This window comes from Arachis duranensis, chromosome 6 (assembly GCF_000817695.3).
Source record: "Arachis duranensis cultivar V14167 chromosome 6, aradu.V14167.gnm2.J7QH, whole genome shotgun sequence".
NCBI lineage: Eukaryota > Viridiplantae > Streptophyta > Magnoliopsida > Fabales > Fabaceae > Arachis > Arachis duranensis.
Window position 1 is genome coordinate 16,020,081 of NC_029777.3, and position 24,981 is coordinate 16,045,061.

Genomic DNA, 24,981 nt, shown 5'->3' on the forward strand with positions numbered 1-24,981 from the left:
GCGGCATCAAGAATTGCGGCAACAACACTTTTCTGACATAAATTGGAGTTTAAGGAGAAATTGATATTGAGCGGGATTAGAACAAAATTAGTGATGGAACATTACGATAAATTGAAACAAAACCAAATAATCTTACCACGAGAAATAAAGCAGCAACGACCCTCTGAACCGATCAGGCAGAAGTAGTGACGGCGGCTACCAAAAGCTCCGGTGGTTCAACAACAACTTTAATTTCGACGCGCAAATACCGGAAACCAAACCTATGGTACCAACATCTCAGAATCTCCAATAGATTACAACAAAACACTGATTTTAAGAAGTTTCGGAAACAAAGTGCTTACCAAGAAGACAGGGGTTCCGGCGGCAGTTTTTGGCAACCACATCCGCAGCACTGCAGCTTCCAACAGAACCAAATAGAGCGGAAATAACTTTCGAGCAACTTCGATGGGCTTCATCGGCAGTGGTAAGAACGGCGGTCCCGATGGCGATTCCTAGCACAAACATTCTCAGCAATAACTCTCATGGGAATGTAGAACTTAACGGATAAAGAAGCTGAGGCAGGGTTAGAGCTTACCAATAGGCACAGTCTTCAAAGGTGGTTTCCGGTGGCAACAGTGTTTTCCGGCGACAGAGGCGTGGCCAGAAGTCGCAGCCAGAAGCTTCGAAGGTGACAGATTTGACGAGGATGGCACCGGCGACACGAGCGGCAACTGTGCGCGGTGGCTGGACGGGTCGCGATCCTCCCTTCCTCGCGAATCTCTCTCCTTTGCTTCACCCATGGACGACGGTGATGCTGGCTTCCTTCAGCGACGACGACGGCGCTGACAGCTGCAGCAACGGCGACGGGGACGACGGCGGTGACAGGAACCTGCGAAGACAATGACAGACGCAACGCAGCAGTGGTTCACGAGGTGTGGTGCTTCGGCGGCGTGGCTTCTTGGCTCCCTCAACTCTGTGCTCGCTCTCTCGGATCTCCTTCCTGACGGCACAGCGACGGTGACGGTGGCATCCCTCTTTCCTTCTTTCTTTTTTCCATGAATCTGCTGCATGGTTTGGGGAAAAAAAGGGACTTTGGTGGCTGAAGGAGGTAAGGTGGCAGCTAGGGTTTCATTTGGGTAAAGGAAAAGTGGTCTAATTAGGGTTAGGATTTGCGCATGGAATTGAAAATTTTGGGTTTAATTTGAGTAAAATAATTTTAATAAAATTGGAGTATAAGGTATTAATATTTGAAAAACTAATTTAATCTCTAAAGTTACTTTAAAATATTATTTGTGGTATAAAAATACTAATTGATTCTCAATAAATTACTCTAATTGAAAATACATGGTGATATAATTAATTTTCTTTATTTTTAACTTAAAGTATTAAATGATATAAGTATACATCATCTAAAATCAAATCATATAAAATTCTTATTATTTTATAACTACCAACTTTATAATTTAAATATAAAAAACAATTCAATAATTATAAAATTATACAAAATTCTAATTTAAATAGCCAAACCTCATTATTTCTCGAATTTTTAGAACTTTAATCATAAATAGAAAAATAATCCATAAGTATAGAGTTTGGATAAAAAATCTTAATTTATTTCAAATCCAATTAATTGCCTTTAATTATTTTCAATAAAAATAATTTCTGAAATTAAAACTATAAATAAATATATGATTTGAGATTGATTTAAAATAGGACTTTTCAAAAGTTTTGGTCTTACACAAGAAAGGAAGATAGAGAGACTAATCATAGAGATAAAGAGATTGATTATTGAAGCTGGACAAATGGATGCTTGTGTGGGTAGATTATGTGATGAGTCTAATATTGTCCAAGAACAAGTTGAGAGATTAGAAGACAATATAAAAAATCAATGCAAAATGCAATATATATTATTTATGTTTTTGATAGTCTTATAATTACAATGTGATTTGTAAGGGTTTAAAGTTAACTGTACTGTAAAATTTTAGTAAGAGATTCTATAACTTCAATTCAATTACCGTTAATTATGTTTACTTTGATTATATTTTGCATTAATATATTTTGTGTGATGTTTAGGTTGACTATTTTGCTTTAATATATTTTGTGTGTGTATGATGCATATGAGTTATTTTGGTTGTTTATTTCATATAGAAAGTTACTAAATACTGCTTAATTATAAAGTGTTTTGTGCTTTACTTGAAGATTACTTTGATTTCCTTGAATTTGTGAATTCTTGTAGAAACTGATGAAAAAAAAACAACAAAGGCATCAATAAAGAATCAATTAGTCAACACTTCTAGAGCAATAAAGGATCAAAAAAGAGGATTGTTAAGCATTGGTTTAAAGACAAACAAGTGGAATGATGCAAGCTTTGAAGACTTGATTTCAAGCATTATGAATGGAGCCTCCAATGGCATTCCCTGTGTAGTCTTGAACCCTCTATTTTGGTGCCTCAAAGGAGCCTCCAACGCTTCTTTGTGACGAGCCTCCAACACTCCTTTGTGACAAGTCAAAGGGAAGTTCAAAGAGAAGTTGTAACCTAACTTCTTCATATTGCAATAAGAATAACTTAAGCTAAAAAGTTTTAAATGAAATAATTTTAGTGTCATTAGAAAGTAGACTTTCAGATCTTTCCAACCATATATAACACTTCATGTTAGACACTAAATCTCAGGGTGAAAAGCATCATTCTTTGCCATGAAGAACATGCCCAGCATGTCCGTACAATAACGCTAGTTGACCTTTTCACTTTTAAAGGAGCATAACATAATTTATAGAGGTCCAATTGATGGATTTGATGCGTTTTTAGTGGCTTTAGAAAGTAGACATCTAGAATTTTTCAATAATATATAATTCTATAGTGAACATTCACTTGAGGAGCTCAACTTTCATCATAATAGCATTAGTAACCCCCAAAATTAAAGCGCTAGTAATGCCAGCAGCCTTTCATCACCCTGGGGCATCAGATTCTTACAATAAGAAGCTTAGTAACGCCACAAATGCAAAGCGTTAGTGCAAGGGGCGCCAGCAACACTTTCATCACCCCGGAAGCATACATGCGTGGCGTTAGTAACGCCTCAAAGCCAAGGCGTTACCTTCACTAACGCCTTTAATGGGCCAGGAAGCTTCATAGTGTAACTTTTGTGCCACAATTCCCATGCAAAGCGTGGCCCAATGTAGCCTTAAGCAACGCTTCCTTGAAGCCATGTTTTTAAGTTTCATTTTGATTCATAAATCAAGTGCATTGCATGCTACATTGAGTGCTTAATCTAATGACACACCAATTGCTCCTCAAGCCCACTTCAGGAAGCCCGCATCCATCACAATAATTGACAAGGCTCATGAATTAATTGAAGCAAGAAAGATCTCTAGTTAGTTTTTGAATTTACATTTATTTGTAATTTGAATTTCATTTTGCATTTAGAATTGGCTATAAATATAGGATGAAAAAGTCTCATAAAGGGGACTTATCTGGGAGCTCTCCTTCTGACTTCTCATTCCACTACTTTCTATTTCATTTTTCACTTCTTTCATATTTTGTAAGCCAAGAGTAGCTAATTCCTTTTTTATTAGGAAAATGAGCTCTATTGATTTTAATGATTTAATTGTGATTTACTCTTTATCTTCAATTCATCTTTTATTTGTTTCTTTAGAAAGAATTTTCATTCTTCACTTCAAGGATTCAAATATTTTGGAAAAAAATTTGAATCTAACTTGAATCCTATGAAAATTTAGAAAAGAGATCATAGGAATTTAATTTAAAGATCTTTCTCTCAATCATTGTGAATTTGAGATTGGGATTCATACGTGACATTTAATCAATCCATATCTTGATTTATGAAATTGTGTAGCTCTAAATCAGAGACCAATATTCATCTTTTCTCATAAACAATTAGATCAAGGAATTGACAATTGATCAAGTTAAAAGAGATTCAATTATCAAAAAATTGGGATTCAATCACTTATAATTTGCCAAGAGATCAATAATTGTATGATTGAAGACTGAGATGAACACCAATTGGTTCAGAGAATTCAATATCTCTGTACCCGAATGATCTTCTCCTTATTCTCTTATTCCTTTTCTTTATTAATTGCTTTCAATTAATATTCATTTACTTTGCTTCCTTTACATTCTTACAATTTATTCTTCTTGTAATTTACTTTCCAGTATTTACATTCTAGCAATTTAAATTCTCAATAATTAACATTTATGTTATTTATTTTCAAGTCATTTATATTGCTTTTGTTTACTTATTATTCAAGTCATTTACATTCCATATTTCTATTATCAATTGTTTATCATGAATTTGTAAATTGTCTGACTAGAATACTAAATCAATCATTGCTTGCTTAATTCCTTAATATTCGTGGAAACGATAACCCACTCACCATGGTATTACTTGATGCGATCCGGTGCACTTGTCGGTAGTTATGCGAGATCATAAAATTCCGTATCAGTGTATAACAATAAAACACAGTTGATGAAAACTTTAGAGTCAATATTTAAAGTCACACCATATGTCCACAAATTACAGAAAATAAGTCTCCATATAACATGCCACATACCTAGAAGTTCATTAAATAAGTGTTCCTTTATACCGTATGTTCACAATATATCACAAAATAAATAGTCATATATTATACCACATACCTAATCCAAAATAAAGGTTCAAGAAGTGCAACAATTACAAGTGGCCCAAGCTTATAACAAAATATCAAAATAGTGGTCGTACCCACATAATAAATATTGGCCACAGAGACACAACATTAACAATAAATCCTACACAATTCATCACAACATATACTATTTAATAGCAACTCTAACAACTCGAACTCTAGATGTAATGATGCATCAGTCTTCTGTTAGGTCTATTTGTAGATTTGGTTGTTCTGTTGGATTTCTCACTCCTAACTTGAGCCGTCTACTCTTTCTCATACCAAACACCTTTGTCTTTGATAAAACTTGAAAAAATACTTTAGGAGGTTGTTGAGAATCTGCAGCCGCAACAAGTAGGAAAGGCTGGGAGGTTGGAGCCTGAGAATCTAAAGTAGAAACTTAGAAGGTGGTTGAGTAGAGACAGTAGCAGGTATGGTAGGTAGCAATTGTGAAGATGCATCAGCAAGTAGTTCAAAAAAAAAGTATTGTTGTCTTTACTCCTCTTTTGGAGAGAACAAGGATTTAGTTTTTATTAATTAAAATTTTCTTCTTTTTATTAGTTTTTATTTTTTAATTAATAAAAGTATTTGTTGGTCAAATATTTCTTGACCAAATAGATCGATTAAATGGTTAAAGAATAATTAAATGGTCGAGTTGAAAAGAAGGAAGTCGACATCGAAAGTGTTGACTTGTACAAATTTATTATAGGTTGAGATTAATGGGTCAAAGTATCAAGATCGAAGACCAGTTATGCAGGAGTGACAGTTACTCGAGCCTGCATTTGACGAGAACAATTATTTTTTATATGTTTAAAGATGACATCTAGAAATACAGGATTGGTCGAACTATTCTATAAATAGACAAGGCTTGAAAAGAACAAAGATTGGAATTCAGTTTCAGAAAACACTCTCGCATACTCACATCCCGAGTGACTTTATAAGTCTGCCAAGAGCTTTCTTTTTTATAGGATTCTTTCCATGTCTATACTTTTCTTTTATATTTTTTATAACTTTTTTGTTTCCTTAAAATTTCTGCATTGTATCTGAAATTCAAAGTCCTTCAACTATATTAAATGCATTTTATTATTTTCCTAATTTTAAAGTTATTTACCTTGTTTTCTGTGTTTTTCCATTTCAAACACTTTAATTTTACTTTTCATTTCAAGTTCTTTCTTTATTTGTCCAAAAGACGAAGTCTTTTGCGCACAATCGAAAATTGGTACTTACAAAAGAAGAGTCAGTTTTGCTTTCAGATAATAGATATTGAACCAACAAAAAATTACGAAAAATTTGCACGAAAGTATTTAAAAAATTTTATTTATTTTAGCCTTTATATTTATCTTAAAATCAAACAGAATACTAAACATAATTTAATTCTATATACTTTACATCAAATACAATATAATTTTTTTTAGAAAAAGGACAAATTAATCTCTGAACTTTTAATTTGTGGACAAATTTGTCCCTGAAAATTGAAAAATACAAATTCACCCCTCACCATTCAAAACGCATGACGGATGAGTCCTCTCGTGCAAAGTGCCCCCTCAAATGTAACAGAGACTACTTATGTGGCGCTTATTTGACGTGTTATGCGCCTATGTGTCGATACGGTGTTCTTGAGGAAGCTTTGGGTGTCCGTTGTGAAAAAGGTATGGGACAAATAGGTCTCTATCGCTTAAAATACAATCGTTTTAGAACATTGAGTGTAGTTCCTGTGTTTAAATGTAATTCTGAAGAAGGCCATATGAATCCCACACAATTACTTGATGCCATGGCACACATATCTGTGATCTTTTACCTCCAAAAATACAACAATTGATCTTTCCTGTGTCGTTATTTTCATGTAAAGTAGCACCAATGAAGCTTTGTTGGTGTAGTTGAGGGTGTCATATATACTAGTAAGTACCTTTATTTCGAAAACTTATTGTATTTGTACTTTCTAATATTATTTGTTACGAACGTCGTGAGGGGATTTTCGGGTAATGTAGTTAGTGAGGAACATGGAAGATGGGTTATGTAGGGTTTAGGGTTTAGATAAGTGCTGATTTAATAATATTTAGGACTAATCCTGGTAGATAAGTTTGGTTCAGTATTAACTATTTGCAGAGGGTGCTGGTAAGAAAAATGCTAAGGTAGAAGAAGATGTCGTTCGAATTGAAGTGGAGAAATTGGATCACTCAACGTCTGATTATGATAGTTATGAGAGTGCGGAGGATGAATTGTATGCACCTCCACCTCCCAAAAGTAACAGTGAGAGTGGTGAAGATGGTGTCAGTAGGACTATAGTCACCAAAGAAAAGAGGAAACAAGTGCCTGATTCCTTTAAGAGAACAACTCAACCCAAGAAATAACCAAAAAAACAAGCAAGACATGTGTTTCAGAAGACAATGTCTAATGTAAGAAAGAATAGGCCTGCTCAAGGCCTGCACAAGCACCATTTAGATCTACAGCCCAGTCTTTATCACGGCCAACTCCTAATCTATTTAGACCTAAGCAATCCATAAGGAAAAAACACGTGACAAAAAAATCCTCTCTATTTGGACCACCTACCCAGCCTGAATAGCATCCACCCTCTCTATATCAACCAATTATGTCAGGGACCTCTCCACAAACTTTGACATCAGCAGGCAAAGCAACTCAGCGATCGTTCAAGTTCATCCCTACTCCATGACTGAACAAGCCTAGCAGTTAACACTATCAGTGTAGAAATTTAGCAAGCAATTCTTTTTGGAAACAATGTGATTGTATAACTTACAGACTTTAATTGTGCTTTATTTTGGCAGACTACATATTTAGACTTCTTTTATGACATTGACATCTCTTTCATGAGATTAATATATGCTTCGACTTATTTAATCATATGTATGAAAATTATGCCATTAACTTACTTAATTAGTTCAATAGCTTTATACACATTTTTCATCACTTTGCTGGATATAACATTGTTTTAATACATTATTTTTTTCTGAAAAAGATACAACTCATGATAACTAATCCCAAATCTTATTACAACATTTTTTTTGACTTACTGATTAACTTTTCAACGAATTTTGGCAATAATGAAAGCCAAAATTACACACTAAATACTACTACAACAAACCAATACACATTAATATTTTTCTTGCTTTCTATATACAACAACTTATTCTCCAAATCAGTTAATCTCTATTCTACTATTTTCTTTCCAAGATACACTTTCAGATCATCAACCTCATTCTTAGTCATGAGTTTGTCTTTGCCTCCTATTGTTACAACATAGTCATCCAGTTATAAGAAGAACTTGCAATGACTAGAATTTTTCAACTGCATATTCATCATCAGAACAAAAATTTTATGAAGAAAATCTGTATAATCAAAATCAATAAAACAAAATCACCAACTTACCTTAAAGAATGGACATCCAAAGAACAATCTGTTGGGGTTCATCATCGTTCTCGATTTGTGCACTATAGCATACACTCCACATTTACACGTCGGAGCAATCTCGTCTTTCTCCTCTTCACCTTCCATGTATTTAATGGTTGATAGCAGTGAAATTCGTCGTGTGCTGGATGAAACTCTTTCACTGACCATAGAACACTGCACAATATCACTCTCAAGCTTTCACAGAAACTACAACGACAATGGTGATTAGGTTCAATTAGGGATGTTTATGGATCAGATTCAATCTGCATATCCGTGGTGTTTATCTGAATCTGATCTAAAAATTATGAATATGAATCTAATCTGCAAGGCTATCGAATCGAATCATATCCACACACTAATAAGATCAAATCACAGATTTTATGTAGGGTTTAGGGTTCAATTTAAAGACTAAGAGTACATAAGCAAAACGGCAACGTTTTTTCCGCCAAGAATAAATTTGTTCCTAAATTTGCTTTATACATTTATTTACACCATAACGGTGAAGTCCCCCGTCAACACCAAAATCTATCCATCATGCATTTTAAATAGTGAGGAACGAATTTGTATTTTCCAATGTTTGAAAAATAAATTTATCTACGAATTAAAAATCCAATAACTAATTTGTTCTTTTCCCAAAACTTTTTTTAGTCTGTCTTCCTATTTCAATCTCTCCTCCAAACGTAGCCGTCTAGTTGATTAAGTATACTTTTTCAGTTTTTCTACTACAAGTCTACAGCTACTTTCTCTTAATTTCATCTTCCTCTACGCAACTACAGAAAAAAGAAAAGAAAAGAGAGAACCCTTGTGTTGTTAATCTTAGCCTCGTTCTTGTTCCTACTTTTTCTGAACCCTTTGCTTTCTTCTCCGAACTTTTCTCATTCTCTAATAAAGACTTCATCTTTCACTTTTTCTCCATCAAATTCCATTGACTTAACTCGCTTCCCACATTACTGCTTCCTCATCAGCCCACTTCGCGTCTTCTCTGCTCAATTCAGGTAACGTTTCTTTCCATCTTTTTTGTTCTTTATTTAAGTTTTCTTTCATTGTTTTTTTTTTTCAATATTTGATCAAAATCGAATTTTTGTCTATTTTTTGCTGCTAAACAATATCGTGTTTGTGTGGTCTTTCCTGGCTTCTTATTTATTTATTCATTTGTAGTGTTTTGGTTTCATCAAATTTGCTTATTGTTGCCAAGATTGGTATTTTACTTACAAGTAAATAAATTCAGTGTGTTACTACTGTGTCTCAGTTTCAGAAATCTGTTCAGTTGAATATTGATGTAGTATGTTGCTACGCCTGCCAAAGTTGTTGGTGCCCCAGCTTAAAGGTCATTGCTTTTACACAGATGTTTTATAATTGAGAGGTGCTGTTTAGTGCAAAATAATTTACATGGACCCTTAATGAATAAAGATGGTGAAAGTAATTGCACATTTAGTAGGCAAAAAAAGTCGAAAATCGAGAGTTATGGTGAACGAGAATAAAGCATCCCATTTGCTGAAGTTTTTGTGCGAGATTGTATTTTATGTATAATTGTGATTGGCAATTTGACATGATTTGTTAATTTAGTCTCACATTGTGATTAAAGTTATGAGTATATTTGGATGTGATGTTAGAAGGGACAGAAAAAAAGATTGAAATTTTCTTTGTTTTGGCAGACTATAATGAAATGCCGTGGAGCTAAGAGTTAGGAACTTAAGATACCAATAATTGATGTCAATGAAATCAGTTGTAAACAGTGAATTATCATCCTTCAAAAAGTGCGTTGTACTTGGAAGTTGAATTGACATGAAATTATTGAAAAAGAATTACATAGAAGAGAAAGAATGGCCCAATGTGTTACCAACGTTCTGCACAATTGATATTGATTCTTAGTAAAAATTGACATGAAATTATTGAAAAAAATTATATAGAAGAGAAAGAATGGCCCAATGTGTTACCAACGTTCTGCACAATTGATATTGATTCTTAGTAAAACTTTAGGAGGTTTTTTTCTATCGACTTAATTTTGTAATGTGTTTGGAATATCTGCTATGCTGACATGTTAGAATGACACTTTACATGCAGTGTTTCCATCAAATTTTTTGGAATTTCAGTGTTGATGCTCAGATAGATAATGATCAGGTATGTAGTCCATTCTCTGTTAATAAACTCTTTATATTTGTGTGTTGCCAACTTTAAGCACATCACATTAACATAATTGTCTTGGCAGTATCAAGCTGCTGATTCATGATTTTTAATTTTTTTTTGCGTGTTCTGCACATAGGACGTCAACCGTTTCAACCGTATAATGTATTGTATATCTCTGTTTTCCTTTGGATATTCTAATATGGATCCTGTTGTGTTTGTAGAGTCTTGTTGCAATCATTTTGTCTTTCGGGTATGGACTGCATGGATGTTCATGCCTACTGTTAAGTGTGTGAACAATGTTTAGAAGGCCAAGGGGTCCTGATGTTTTTAGTATATTCAAATGCAAAGATCAAGGGGAATCATCTCTGGCAACAGATTTACTTCAAAATATTCCACCAGAGATTGAACTGTCTGATTATAGAAGGGTCCCAAGTCCAGACAGTGAGAGCCCTTCGGGACTTCTTCATGGTGAGAGCCTAAATGCAGAACCTATTGCTGATTTAGATCTCTTCTTCGAAAGGCTTTACAGCTACTACTGTGAGAAAGGGATATGGTGCATCATTATAAAATGGATTGGTGAACTTCTTAGCCTGGGGTTCACCATATGTTTTTCGGGATTTTTTCTACTATATGTTGATTGGAATGGGCTCCGCAATGCAAAGTGTGGGATGGATGCGGTTGAGTCTGGAATTAAGCCCTGTGATCTTGCTAAAGAAGCTCTTCATGAACACCCATTAACCCCAATGACTCTTACGAAAGCTATTATAGTTGGATACTTAGGAATATTTTCCATGTATTGGATATTTTGCTTCTTGAGATTCTTTGCTCAGCTAAAGGATACTTTGGAAATCCGAGAATTTTATTACAATAGGTAATATGAATGATAAGAAATTAAATGCGTTGAATCAAATGGTTAATTCTCCATTGCTTATGTGCTTTTTCCACTATTGTTCTCGTGCAGTCTCCATGTTACAGACAATGAAATACAAACAATGTCCTGGGCTACTATTATTGAAAAAGTTGTTAGGGTACAAAGTTCTAAACATCTTTGTGTTGTAAAGAATCTGTCTGCCCATGACATGGTAATGAGATTGATGCGAAAGGAGAACTACTTAATTGGGATGCTAAACAAGGGTGTGCTTGCTTTCCCCATTTCTCAATGGGTTCCAGGTGCTGGTCCTATAGTGGCATATAGTCCTAATGGAACCCATTATCGTCTAACACTAACTAAGACCCTTGAGTGGACTTTGAATTGGTGCATCTTGCAAAGCATGTTTGATCGGTATGTTAGAGATTATACAATTACCTTTTATCCAAAAAATGAGTGTCTGTTGTTGTTTGATCATGTAACTTTGTGGATAATTTGGTGAATTTTCATCATCTTTGGTTTATCCACTATTTTTCTCTTTAGACCATTTGGGTAAATGATTTTTTGGTTGAATGATGCAATGACAATTTAGATGCAGGATGGCACTTATTAGAATGTTACAATTGATATCATGTTTAAGTATTTTGTTACTCTTCAGGGACACATTTCATGTTATTCTACCTGTTATACTTGAACTTCATAGTGAGAGTCGGGATTTATTGTTTCATTTTTGCTTTGTTTCCTGAGGAATGCACTTAGATGTACATATGTGATGATTAATTGGTATTTATTAGAATGTTCATATACTGAACCTTTTTCATTGATATATTATTGTTTGAATGCAAATTTCGTTGCAGGAACTTTTGTGTGAAAAGGGATTTTGTGTCAAATCCAAATGCATTACAGAAAAGGCTTATGGTAGTTGGCTTTGCAATGCTTTTACTTTCTCCATTTCTTATCATATTCATGTTGGTGTATCTCTTTCTGAGGCATGCTGAACAACTTTATAACCATCCAAGCACGGCATCATCTCGAAGATGGTCAAATTTGTCAAGGTGGATATTTAGGGAATTCAATGAGGTATCGCTATTATTTTTCTTGGTTTCCCTTCTATCATGACTCTTTTCCATGTCAAAGACCAGTTCTTCTGAAAGTTAAAGTTTCTGGTGGAGGTCATGAATGTCTATATATGTATGTCGTGTATTCCCTGTGTTCAAATAGCAGTTAATGAATTACCAGTTATCAACTTAATCACATTAGTTAAACTGGAAATGATGTTAGCTGGCATGTCCTTCCACTTTTTTTTATAATAAAATTAAATAAAAAGAATAGGTTTTGAATTTATTTGAGTTCAACGAATTCCACGTTATTTAACATAACTATTAAACTTTTTTTATATAAGCTATTTGAAGAGAACATATATATCATTAGATAGTTATTAACTTAGTAAGTAACTTGTATGCGATATTTTGAAAGTTTTGGAGATTTAGTTTTATGTTCTATATGTGCTTTCTCTCTTGTAGTTTTATTTTAATCTAAAGGTATTAATTGCTTGAAAGTGGTGTTAACTATTTATAGCTTTAAAGTAATTTACCTAGTTATAATAGTTAACATAATCATATGTTATTTTACTTTTATAGTAAATCTCATCAATAACTTGTGTCTCAGGTGGAGCATCTCTTCAAACATCGAATTTATAGTGGTGTCTTGCATGCGTCTGAATATATCAAGCAATTTCCTTCACCTATCATATCTATCATTGCAAAATTCCTCTCTTTTGTATCGGGTGGCTTTGCTGCAATTCTGATCATCATAGCTTTTCTTGAGGAGTCTCTGCTTGAGGGCCATGTATGATATCTATTTAGTTTTGACAATGTTATTTAGCATGTCATGATAGTCATTAGTTTATTTTTAACAAAAACTCATTACAGATATTTGGCCGGAATCTGTTTTGGTATGCCGCTGTTTTTGGAACTATAACTGCCATCAGCCGGGCTGCAATTACAACTGAGCTGTTGGTCTTAGACCCTGAGGGAACCATGTCTATGGTGGTTCAGTATACACATTATATGCCAAAAAGATGGCGTGGCAAAGAAAATACTGAAATGGTTCGCATCGAGTTTGAAACCTTATTCCAGGTACTATACCTGATATCTTTGTTTAATGCATTCTCATTAAGCTATACCCAACGTTTACTTGTTAGCTTACTCTTGAATATTACTTCTGGTCCTCCTATATTTTTATGTGGTGCAGTACACTGGAATGATGCTACTTGAGGAGATGGCCTCGATTTTCCTCACACCATATTTACTTCTGTTTGTTGTTCCAAAGGTCATTGCTGTACTTGGATATAATGTTATTTATACTCCGTATGGTATAATGTATTAACTCTTTCATTTTTCTCTCTTTTGCAGCGGGTTGATGATATATTGCAGTTCATTTCTGATTTTACCGTAAATGTTGAAGGTGTTGGTCATGTTTGCAGGTTGGTGAGCAAATTTTTGGTTTTCATCATTTTCAATTTGCATTCCTCTTCTCCTGTGTATTCCTTTACGAAATTTTTTATTTTGGTACTCAGTTTTAATGTCTTAATTAATGGGTTGTACCCGAGATGTTGTCACAGTTTTAGCACCTTTGATTTTCAAGAGCATGGAAACAGCCGTTATGGTTCCCCACACAATGCACCACGTAATCGAAGGAGCTCACAGGGGAAGATGGAGAAATCATTGTTGAGGTATGGTCTTAGAGGAGCTTGTTTTAGTCACAGTATTAATAATTGATTACATTGTTACTTCATCAAATATTGTTTCAACATATATCAAATAATTAGTTAATTGTCTGAAATCCTTTGCGCCAAGAAAGAATACTCAGTTACCTATTAATCTATTTTTGGCTTAAAAAATTATTTCTTTTACTGTTGTGATTATGTTGAAACCGTGCATATTTTCTAAGCTATAATGATATACCAAGGATATTGTTGGGGAAATCAGAGATATTTTGACCAGCAAACAATTAGATAACACCAATTTCTTTTCCTTTTAGATGAGCCTGTTTGGTTTGCATTTTCATTTTCAGATTTTACTCTAAAAAAAAAAAAAAAAATACAAACTGAAGAGGCATAAACCAGTAATTATCAGCTCGAATATTTTCAATCTCCATGTTATTTTTCTCTTGTTCTATGAATGGCTCTTTCATATAAATGGTAATCATGTAATTAATCAAAGGAAAATAATGATAATTTTGACTTTTAGATTTGTTTAACTTGTGTTGTCATTACAGTTTTCAGAGTAGTTACCCATCATGGGACCCGAATGTTCTTGGGAAGCAGTTTTTGCGAAATGTTAGAAGCTTCAGAGAGCAGAGGTTATCAGGATACAGAAGCGGACATGCATTTTCCTGTCCACAATGGAGGGGTCGTCCAAATGTGGGAGGCGATGGAGAAGGAAACCGGTTCATATCCTGGGAAGTGCCAATCAGTATTCTTGCAACTGCCAACCAAAAGAATCATCCCTACCTGATTGACTGGTACTATACATCTCAACCTTGTGATGCGGCTCTCAAAGATGTTACATAAGAACCTTTTGGAGTAACTGAGCCTGCATACGAAGAATACTCACATGAGTATTGTGAGGATCGCGCTGCGTCGACTCCAATCTTCAGGGAAAGCCTTATTAAGGATGAAAATTCAAATGCCCAGAGTCATTGGTGGGATAAATGTCGGCTGCAAGGTGGACAAGTTCAAACAAGCTTTTTTGAGCCTCCGGATTTCAATCACCGAACAGAATATAGTCATTGTGAAGAGTTTTCTAACCGAGGAGCAGAGGATCAAGATCAAGAACATTGCTTGTACTGGCAAAACCACCACAGGTTATCTAGAGAAGCTTGCTCAGATGACTTAGAGGCAGGAGAATTTAATCTTCATTTTGATAATGTTTATAGCAGACCTCCAGAATCGCCCACTGTAAATTCCAGACTTCTAGCTTTGAGTGATGAATTTTGCCCCACATTAAATTTTACTTGTATGGACATTTGATTCTTTGCTGTATATAAATCCATTTGTGATTGTTAACTGAGCCTTGGCTTAATGTTGGAAGGTCATTAAGGATGGTTGCAAGGGGTCTGGAAATGCCTTCTACTTCCAGGTGTAAGAACCATTAAAAAAATTAGAGAGAAAAAGGAAATGTTTTATGTTGTCCGGTCTCTAAATTTGTCAACTCATATCATTTTCATGGTTATTTGTTCTATTAAAACAAAAAGTGACAACTAGAATGAGAGGTGGTTTGTTTTACCCCAGTTAAAAATTGTGCAGGGTAAAATTAGTTATTCAAGTAAATTTTATGTTGCTTCTTATAACAGAATAAGCTAATGTCTGAGGAAGGAGTGTGACAACTGACAAAGATCTACTTTAGAATATGAAGTTCCCATTGTCATCAATTATGTATACATAAATTGTCATATGAAGTTCCCATTGTCATCAATTATGTATGCATAAATTGTCAGTGAAATTACAAGACTAGAGAGTAACTAAACCTTTAAAAAATCACTTATTCTCATTTTGCACAAACTGGCTATTATAGTCCTAGAATCTTGGCAGATATCTCACTAACCGGATTACACATATGTCCTTTCTGATATATTTCATACCACATACAAGTGGTCCAGTAACAGTAATGTCTAAGCATGAGAAACTGAGGAACAGGAACACCAAATTGGTAGAAAAAAGCAAACCAACACTTATTGCTCTGTTTGCACTTTGCATTGTACTTGCTCAGTGTCCTCCATGTGACTGATGAACTAAAAAAACAAATAAAAATAAAAACCAACTTTGGGGTGATGATTTCCGAGAGGGTGTGGTTTTCTCATGCTGCTGCTACTTATGGCTCCTCATTGTATGGGTCCTACAACCCATCTTATGATTTAGGCTTCTCCAAGTGCAACACAGTATCATGAACATAATGGATGCTGCAACTAATCATTTCCTTTCATTTGTGATCTAAGCAATGACACTAAAAGCAATGTTACTTTTTTTCAACTATAATCGTATTGTGGCACTCACTTTATCACTAACTATCATTTCAAGAAATTCTTTTTAAAAAAATACTGATAATGTATGATTTTTATATACATTTCTCTTACAAATGCTTGTGTTGCAGAATTAGAACTTAGATAAGCAGAGAAAGACATGACCATAATTCTAAAACTCTGCAAATACTTAACATGTGCCCATGTCCATTTTTGTCACTATTAAGGACTGGAAATTCAGAAAACAGAAAGACAAAATGCTAAAGATTTTTTTTTTTTTTTGGAAAAAGGAAAGGTTATGTTACATTAAACCTCATTTTCCAGAGGAATGATTGCACTTTTGGATCCACGGCAATAACGGAACGGAAAGAATGATCTTCTGGTTCTGCTATTACAATCTTCACTGGCACTAGCATGATTCTGATTATGCCTATTTTGCTGAATAATGGCTTGAACATCTAAGTAAACTTGTCTATCATTTGCAGAATCCATTGAAAAGGATCTTCTAATAGGCTGAAGAGAAGAGAATTGATCATCTTTCTTTCCAACATCAATGCACTCATCTCCCATGATTGAAACATGGTGGCACTTCCATGGTTTCTTCCTTGCAAAGCTAGAGTAACTCCTACTGTGTGCTATGCTTTCCCCTGAGTCATTATTCATCACTTGTTGCTGCATCTGTGGCAGTGTTGTAATTCCTTCATGTTCTGCTCCAACTTCAATGACCACAAAATCTTCATCACTTGCCATGTTAGAGAGCAACTGAGAGTCCTGAGGGGAAGAACTCGGGGCTATGATACGGTCAGTTGGAAGCTGCATGTTGCCGGAGATACTTGTTCTGCAGAGAGGGCAATTTGCATTGGTTTGAAGCCAAATATGAATGCAATCGAAGTGAAATGCATGGTTGCAATTTGGAAGAACTTTGAGCATTTCCCTTTCTTGAAACTCTGTCAGACAAACCACACAGGCAGAGATGCTTTGAAAATCTTTTGTAAACTGAAATGTTGGGATTTCTTGGATGGAAGATTCATCTAAGCCAAGGTTGAGCATCCTTGGAGAGAATCCTATGAAGGGATCTTCATCCTGTGGATGCGGATTATTGGGATTCTGCATCCGCAGGAAGGAGATCCATCTTAGAGGGTTAACATGGTGCCAATTTGAGCAGCATTTTGTAACAAAAGATAAGTAGGTAATGAGTATGAAAAGTGTGGCCGGTATGAGAGGCAGGACAATAACAAATATGAGTAGAGAAGAATCTGATGAAGGTTGTGGTGTGTGATGATGTTGATACTCTTCAAAGTGAGTGTGGTTGTGGTTCAATGCCATATGAGATATGAGCATACAGAAGCACACAAGTACAAGGCACGAGATCTTTCTTATCTTGGACAGAATGCAAAGGAGTCGTTATTAGTTATAAAATTGTAAGGAACGTGCACATGTGCTCGTCACTAGGAAAAAGGAACAACACGACGGTTCACCGTTTGACTTTATGATTAAGCTACCTATACTACTACAAATACGGATTTGGTTCCCCGTTTAAAAAAAGCACGGTGTTTGATTGAGTATTAGATATAAGAAAAGCTTGAGGGTTAGTAATTTGATTTAGTATTAGATTTATAAAATATAATATTTAGATTTATAATGGGAGGAGATTTAAATGGTCATGTTGGGAAAGAAGTGACTGGGTATGGGAGTATTTACGGAGGCCATGGTTTTGGGGTGATCAATGCCGATGGCAAAGTTATTTTGGATTTTTCCTTAACCTTTGATCTTCTCATCGCAAATACATATTTGAAAAAGAAAGACGGACATCTTATAACATATAAGAGTGTCATGACAAGCTCTCAAATAGACTTCTTGTTGAGGAGAGTTGACTGGAAATTTTGCATTAATTATAAAATTATTTCGGGAGAAAGTTTGACAACACAACATAGGGTACTCGTCATGGATTTTCGCGTTGAGTAAAAGTTGAGGAAAAGACATCATACGAAGAACCCAAGGACGAGGTGGTGGCAGATGAAAGGTGAGGAATAAAGAAACTTCATAAGGCGGGTAGGAGAAGAGACAAAGTGGGATGGGAATGGAAGTGTGGAAGAGATGTGGAGGGAGATGGCAAAAGTTATTAGAAGAACAGTAAAAGAAAGTTTTGGTGAATCTAAAAAAATAGGACCAAGAGACAAGGAGTCCTGGTGGTGGAATGCGAGTGTACAAAAAAAGATAAAGATAAAAAGGGAGTGCTTTAAAGAGTGGTCTTTATGCCGCAACGAAGATAACTGGGAAAATATAAGGCGGCTAAGAAAGAGACAAAAGTGGTTGTAAGTGAAGCAAGAACAAGAGCATATGAGGGTCTCTACCAGTCTTTGAGCACGAAAGAAGGAGAAAAATGTATATATAGAATCGCAAAGAGCCGTGAAAGAAGAACGAGAGATTTGGATCAGGTTAAATGCATAAAGGATAATGATAGAGAGGTGTTGGCTCAAGAGGAGAAGATTAATTTTGGTGGAAGAGCTACTTCTATGAGTTATTTAATGAGGGACAGAAGACTCTTCCGAGCCTTGGTCGGTTATACACAAGAGAAGAAGATCAAAACTTTGACTACTATCGAAGGATTCGAGACTTCGAGGTAAAAGAGGCTCTAAAGCAGATGAAAAATGGCAGGGCAGTAGGACCTGATAATATCCAGATCGAGGTTTGGAAGGGCCTTGGAGGAAAAGGCATCAACTGGTTAACCAAGATTTTTAATGAGATTTTAAGGTCAAAGAAGATGTCTGATGAGTGGAGAAAGAGCACCTTGGTGCTTATTTACACGAATAAAGGGAATATACAAAGTTGCCGAAACTATAGAGGGATCAAACTCATGAGTCATACCATGAAGTTATGGGAAAGGGTGATAGAACATAGGTTGAGAAAAGAGACATAAGTAATAGAGAACCAATAAGCGATATATCTATTAAGAAAGATGATGGAGAAGTATCGTAGTAATAAAAAGGATCTACATATGGTGTTTATTGATTTGGAAAAAGCGTATGATAGGGTGCCAAGGGAGGTCTTATGGAAGGTTTTAGAAAAGAGGAGAGTAAGAATTGCATATATTCGTGCAATTAAAGACATGTATGATGGGACTACAACTAGTGTGAAGACTCAAGATAGTGTGATAGAGAAATTTCCTATTGGTATAGGATTACACCAGGGATCATCTTTAAGTCTATACCTTTTCACATTAGTCTTAGAAGTACTCACAAAGCACATCCAAGAGCCTGTGCCATGGTGCATGCTTTTTGCTGATGATATTGTCCTTATGAGAGAGTCAAGGAAAGACTTAAATAAGAAGTTGGACTTATGGAGAGAAGCCCTAGAAGTGTATGGTCTGCGCATAAGCCGTAGTAAGACAGAATATATGGAATGTAAGTTTAGTTTGAGAAAGGAAAACCCTAATATAGATGTAAAAATTGGAGAAAACATCCTACGAGAAGTTAAAAGTTTTTAGTATCTTGGGTGCATCATACAGGATAATGAAGAAATTGAACAAGATGTAAATCATAGGATCCAAGCAGGTTGGTCAAAATGGCAGAGTGCATCTGGTTTTATATGCGACAAAAAAGTGCCTTTAAAACTTAAAAGTTAAATTCTATCGCACCGCTATAAGATCGGCTATGCTTTATGGTACGGAGTGTTGGGCGGCCAAAGGGGAGCACGAACATAAGTTGAGTGTGGCAGAGATGAAGATGAGATTGATGAGTGGTCATACGCGATTGGATAAAATAAGGAACGAAGATATAAGGGAGAAAGTTGGAGTAGCACCTATTGTGGAAAAGATGGTTGAATCGCGTCTCAGGTGGTTTGGACATATGAGAAGAAGACCGATAGAACACCCAATCAGGAGGGTGGATGAGAAGGAAGATGGACAAGGGACGAAAGGCAGAGAAAAACCTAAGAAGACCATCTATGAGGTGGTCAAATGAGATCTACATGTAAACGCTCTCTTTGTAGACATGATACATGACAGTACACAATGGCATCGTTTGATTTATGTAGCCGACCCCACCTAGTGAGACAAGACTTTGTTGTTATTGTTGTTTGTAGTATTTAGATTTAGAGAAAAGGACAATTTAGTCCCTGACCTTTTAACCCGTAGACATTTTCGTCCTTGAGCATTGTAAAATACATTTAAATCCCTGACGTTCCTGAAAATAAGACCGATCAGTCCCTCTGTCCATGAGCCACCCTCAGTGCGGATGGAAAATACTGAGCTGGCTCCCCCTATGCTCACCTGGCTCAACGGCGTTCCCACGTGGCACGTTAGTGGGATGGAGGTTTTGAAAACGGGATACATAAGTCCCTCTCACTCAAGTAATTTTAGTAAAATGACTACATTGCCCTTAACCATAATTCTATCCTCACAACCTCTCTCCTCTTCACCTGCGCAGCCCCCAACCCTCCTCTCCTCACTATTTCTGCCTTCTCAATCATACACACACAAAACAAATGCATTCACACACATGGAAGAGAGATCCGAGAAGGGAGATGCGTCGCCGGTAGGGTGTGGGCCGCCGTCACGCCATCGTCAAGATGGAGGGAGGAGCCGTCGCCGCCACGCCTCACCGTTGATCTCCTCTTCACCTGCGCAGCCCCCAACCCTTCTCTCCTCACTCTTTCTGCCTTATCAACCATACACACACAAAACAAATGCATTCATACACATGGAAGAGAGATCCGAGAAGGGAGATGCGTCGCCGGTAGGGTGTGGGCCGCCGTCACGCCATCGTCAAGCTGGAGGGAGGAGCTGTCGCCGCCACGCCTCACCGTCGAATCCCCACGCCGTTGTCGCTACCGCTCCTGAAGAGAGGCGCCGCTGGAGGGTCCTCGCCACCGTTCTCGTGCTTCATCATCGCCGTTTACCTTCCATCCAGTCCAAGCCGCCGCACAAGGGAGCCAAGGAAGAAGTAGCCGCCACTGTGCCATGCATCGCCGCCGACCTGCCTTGAAGTTGCCATCGTGGATCAGATCTGAGGCGAGAGAGAGAGACACGAAGAAGGGAATCGCACGCTGCCATCGTCGCCATTACTGAAATCTGAACAAGTCTTCTCTTCAACACTAGCCGCCACCATGAATGAACGACCCAAACGAATTTTAGTATTAGGGCAGCACTCAAAACGACGTCGTTTTGAGTGAGAGGGACTTATGTGTCCCGTTTTCAAAACCTCCATCCCACTAACGTGCCACGTGGGAACACCGTTGAGCCAAGTAAGCATAGGGAGAGCCAGCTCAGCATTTTCCGTCCGCTCTGAGGGTGGCTCAGGGACGGAGGGACTGATCGGTCTTATTTTCAGGAACGTCAGGGATTTAAATGTATTTTACAATGCTCAGGGACAAAAATGTCTGCGGATTAAAAGGTCAGGGACTAAATTGTCCTTTTCTCTTATATTTATAATATAGAATTCAAAATTAAAGGTTTACAATTTAGAATATATAATTTAAAATAATCTATTTATTTCTTGGTGAATTCTATGGTGTAGAAATAAATTTTTTTCTACACATGAGGAAACTAACGTGGTATAGATTTAGGAATGACACCTATCTCTTGCTATTATTACTTTGATCAAATGTGACAAGACAAATACATCAAAATTCAGATTTTATCTTTTTCAATTAAACATTAATACTAATGAAACTTTAATTACAGGTATATTTTTGTTGTATTGGATCAAAAAAAATTGGGCAAAAAAAAACAATAATTTTTGGACTGTAATAGATTACTATTAAAGAAATATATTTTATTATATTTATTTTATCAATAAAATTCATTAGTTTTTATTAAATATTTAAGTATGCATAAATAATATTAAATACTACAAACAATAAAGTCACCAAAAAATACTACAAACAATAAATATTAAAAAAATAAATATTCAAATTCAAAATTTAATCTCTAAATTATTATGTATAATATTAAATTTTCCTTACATTTTGTATAAGAAATTAACAAGTGTTATTTTTATTTTGTGAGAGTACCTTTAAAAAAAATTTGTCAATAATACTAAATTTTTTTTACATTTTTTTTAGTCCATGAATTATTTATTTTTTAAAATTAATTTATAATATTTCGATTTATAATAAGAATGATAATTTATTTAGAATTACAAATATAACAACAAAGTTAAATTTAAAAAGATGAAAAAATATTTATATGCAAAACTTGAACCTAAGTAAATATTCATGCATATAAATAATTTTAAATATTGAACATTTTAAAAAATATTCATATGTACCAAATAATTTGGGTTATGTTTTAGACTCCAGTTTTGTTCTTTAAATTTTTTTCATTCATCTTTTTAAATTTAACTTTGTTGTTACATTTGTAATTTTAAATAAATTATCATTCATACTATAAATCAAAATATTATAAATTAATTTAAAAATAAATAATTCATGGATTAAAGAATTTTTTATAGCTAATTCATAAACACTTTTAATTTTGATATTGAATTCATAATAGTATTTTTTCAATAACGTATGAAATTTGGTGTGTTTTTTTATATGGAGATCACAAATCTAACATTTTAATTTGAAAAGTTTAACTTTTTGAAATTTAAAAAACACAAAATGGACCTTCTGATTTGTAAACTTATATAAATCTGATCTTTTAATTTGTGAATTTTAATTTTTAAAATACAAAAAATCGACCCTCCAATTGATGAACTTTATTTATTTTTTAATTTTTAAAATACAAATAAGACTCTCTTAATTATGATTACATTTATACCAAATTAAAACATATCACTCATCTTTTTAAATTTAACTTTGTTGTTATATTTGTAATTCTAAATAAATTATTATTCTTATTATAAATCGAAATATTATAAATTAATTTTAAAAAATAAAAAATTCATGGACTAAAGAAAAATGTAAGAAAAATTTAGTATTATTGACAAATTTTTTTTAAAGGTACTCTCACAAAATAAAAATAACACTTGTTAATTTCTTATACAAAATGTAAGAAAAATTTAATATTATACACAATAATTTAGAGATTAAATTTTGAATTTAAATGTTTATTTTTTTAATATTTATTGTTTGTAGTATTTTTTGGTGACTTTATTGTTTGTAGTATTTAATATTATTTATGCATACTTAAATATTTAATAAAAAACTAATGAATTTTATTGATAAAATAAATATAATAAAATATATTTCTTTAATAATAATCCATTACAGTCCAAAAATTATTGTTTTTTTTGCCTAATTTTTTTTGATCTAATACAACAAAAATATATCTGTAATTAAAGTTTCATTAGTATTAATGTTTAACTGAAAAAGACAAAATTTGAATTTTAATGTATTTGTCTTGTCATATCTGATCAAAATAATAATAACAAGAGATAGGTGTCACTCATAAACCTATGCCACATTAGTTTCCTCATGTGTAGAAAAAAATTTATTTCTACACCATAGAATTCACCTTAAAATAAACAAATAATTTTTAAAAAGTTGACCGATATTAGCTAAAAAAAAATTGATTACCTACAAGGAGGAAGCAAAGCAAACAGGGAACAGGGTACAGAGGAGTACGGAGGAGGCCATGGGGGAAGTTTGCGGCAGGAGCGAGGATATGGCTTGGAACGAACTTTCAACACTGCCAAGGAGGCTGCAAGGGCCTATGACTCTGCTGCTTTTGGTCCATTAACCAGCAATAATGCTAACGCTAAGTCCTCTATTAATAAATCTTCAACTACTAGTCTTGTTAAAACAAGTTTTTGAGTTTGAGTGTTTAGATGACAAATTGCTAGAGGAACTCTTAGAATGTGATTAACAATTTTGTCTCAACATAATGTATCCATAGTCTTTTAAAAATCAATTTGAATGTCTGGGTAGGGTTGGTTTCTAGGCTTACGTTCTGTATGGAAATAGAAATAAGCTTAATTTATTGATTTATTAGATAATTTTATTGCTTGGCATATCCAAAACCCGGGAAAAAAGTATAATAATCAGAATTCAGAGCACCTAAGAAAGAAACAACACAGAAGACCGGAAAACATAAAACAATGAACACCTTCGACATTGATCAATCCAAGAACAAATAGAATGGTAGATCCCTATATGATAGAAATAAAAGAACGCAACTCTATAATTTATCTAAACAAATGAAATGAAATCTCTTATTTACAGAATGCAGTTTCCAGCTGTGGAGCTAGCATCTTGCCCCTGAAGGAGTTCTTCCAACAACTTGTTGTCAAAGTATTCCAACTCAAGTTGATGCATATGTTCTTGCTGTTGTTGTGATCTTCTAGAAGAACCGGAAGAAGAAGAAGAAGCAGCGACATAGTCATTTGGGAAATTGAGAATGGCTCTATGACCACGAAAATGGAAAGCAGCAGCGTCATAGGCTCTAGCAGCTTGTTCAGCAGTGTCAAAGGTTCCAAGCCAAATACGAGTCCCTTTCCTGGTTGGGTCTCTAATCTCAGCAGCGAATTTGCCCCATGGCCTCCTACGAATCCCTCTGTAGTGTCTCTCTCCCTCCATTGATGCTTGATTCAGTAATAGTTTGAATGAATAATAATCTTTATATGTGAATGAAACTAGTAAAGTGGTATACAGATAGATAACATTCGGATCGCAGGCATGCAAGTTTGACTGGTGAAGAGGGATCGGAGAAGGTCGTAACTGACGGTTTGACTTTCAACTTCTTCTATCTCCTTGTTGACCTAACCTCCATCACAATCTTGAAATGCAATTTATTACAGTTAAAAATGGAATTGGTATTTTTTTTATATAATTTTTTCTTTTATATGTTTACGTTAATATTTTTTAATTTTTTTAAAATAATATAATTTAAAAAAATTTCATTTTACATGAACTTTTTTCTTGCCAAGGTCCAACTAACTTTTTTGTTTTTTCAATCTCATTCTCTTAATCCCGAGTTATTTCTC

At 34.7% G+C, this 24,981-nt stretch overlaps 3 protein-coding genes across 3 annotated transcripts; 1 reads left to right on the plus strand and 2 right to left on the minus strand.

The window, feature by feature from the left end:
* Positions 1-8,757: 8,757 nt before the first annotated feature.
* On the plus strand, positions 8,758-14,750 carry LOC107493126 (autophagy-related protein 9). The gene is made up of 11 exons (XM_052251349.1): positions 8,758-9,032; positions 10,102-10,158; positions 10,386-11,035; positions 11,126-11,446; positions 11,890-12,112; positions 12,701-12,880; positions 12,964-13,170; positions 13,286-13,363; positions 13,447-13,517; positions 13,656-13,766; positions 14,312-14,750. Exons 3-11 carry the CDS (start codon positions 10,461-10,463, stop codon positions 14,604-14,606), a joined length of 2,061 nt encoding a protein of 686 aa, XP_052107309.1. The 5' UTR covers positions 8,758-9,032; positions 10,102-10,158; positions 10,386-10,460; the 3' UTR covers positions 14,607-14,750.
* Positions 14,751-16,221: 1,471 nt separating this feature from the next.
* Positions 16,222-17,427, minus strand: LOC107493084 (RING-H2 finger protein ATL16-like). Its single transcript, XM_016114159.3, has one exon. It carries the CDS (start codon positions 17,393-17,395, stop codon positions 16,361-16,363), a length of 1,035 nt encoding a protein of 344 aa, XP_015969645.1. The 5' UTR covers positions 17,396-17,427; the 3' UTR covers positions 16,222-16,360.
* Positions 17,428-24,089: 6,662 nt separating this feature from the next.
* Positions 24,090-24,686, minus strand: LOC107493082 (ethylene-responsive transcription factor ERF098). Its single transcript, XM_016114158.3, has one exon. It carries the CDS (start codon positions 24,572-24,574, stop codon positions 24,215-24,217), a length of 360 nt encoding a protein of 119 aa, XP_015969644.1. The 5' UTR covers positions 24,575-24,686; the 3' UTR covers positions 24,090-24,214.
* Between the last annotated feature and the right edge of the window lie 295 nt (positions 24,687-24,981).

Bases quoted from the DNA above. Each gene is read 5' to 3' on its own strand.
- LOC107493082 (XM_016114158.3), bottom strand. From the start codon at position 24,574: ATGGAGGGAGAGAGACACTACAGAGGGATTCGTAGGAGGCCATGGGGC.
- LOC107493084 (XM_016114159.3), bottom strand. From the start codon at position 17,395: ATGCTCATATCTCATATGGCATTGAACCACAACCACACTCACTTTGAA.
- LOC107493126 (XM_052251349.1), top strand. From the start codon at position 10,461: ATGTTTAGAAGGCCAAGGGGTCCTGATGTTTTTAGTATATTCAAATGC. The intron at 12,113-12,700 runs GTATCGCTATTA...CTTGTGTCTCAG, and splicing joins TATTTAGGGAATTCAATGAG to GTGGAGCATCTCTTCAAACA. The intron at 13,364-13,446 runs GTCATTGCTGTA...TCTCTTTTGCAG, and splicing joins TTCTGTTTGTTGTTCCAAAG to CGGGTTGATGATATATTGCA.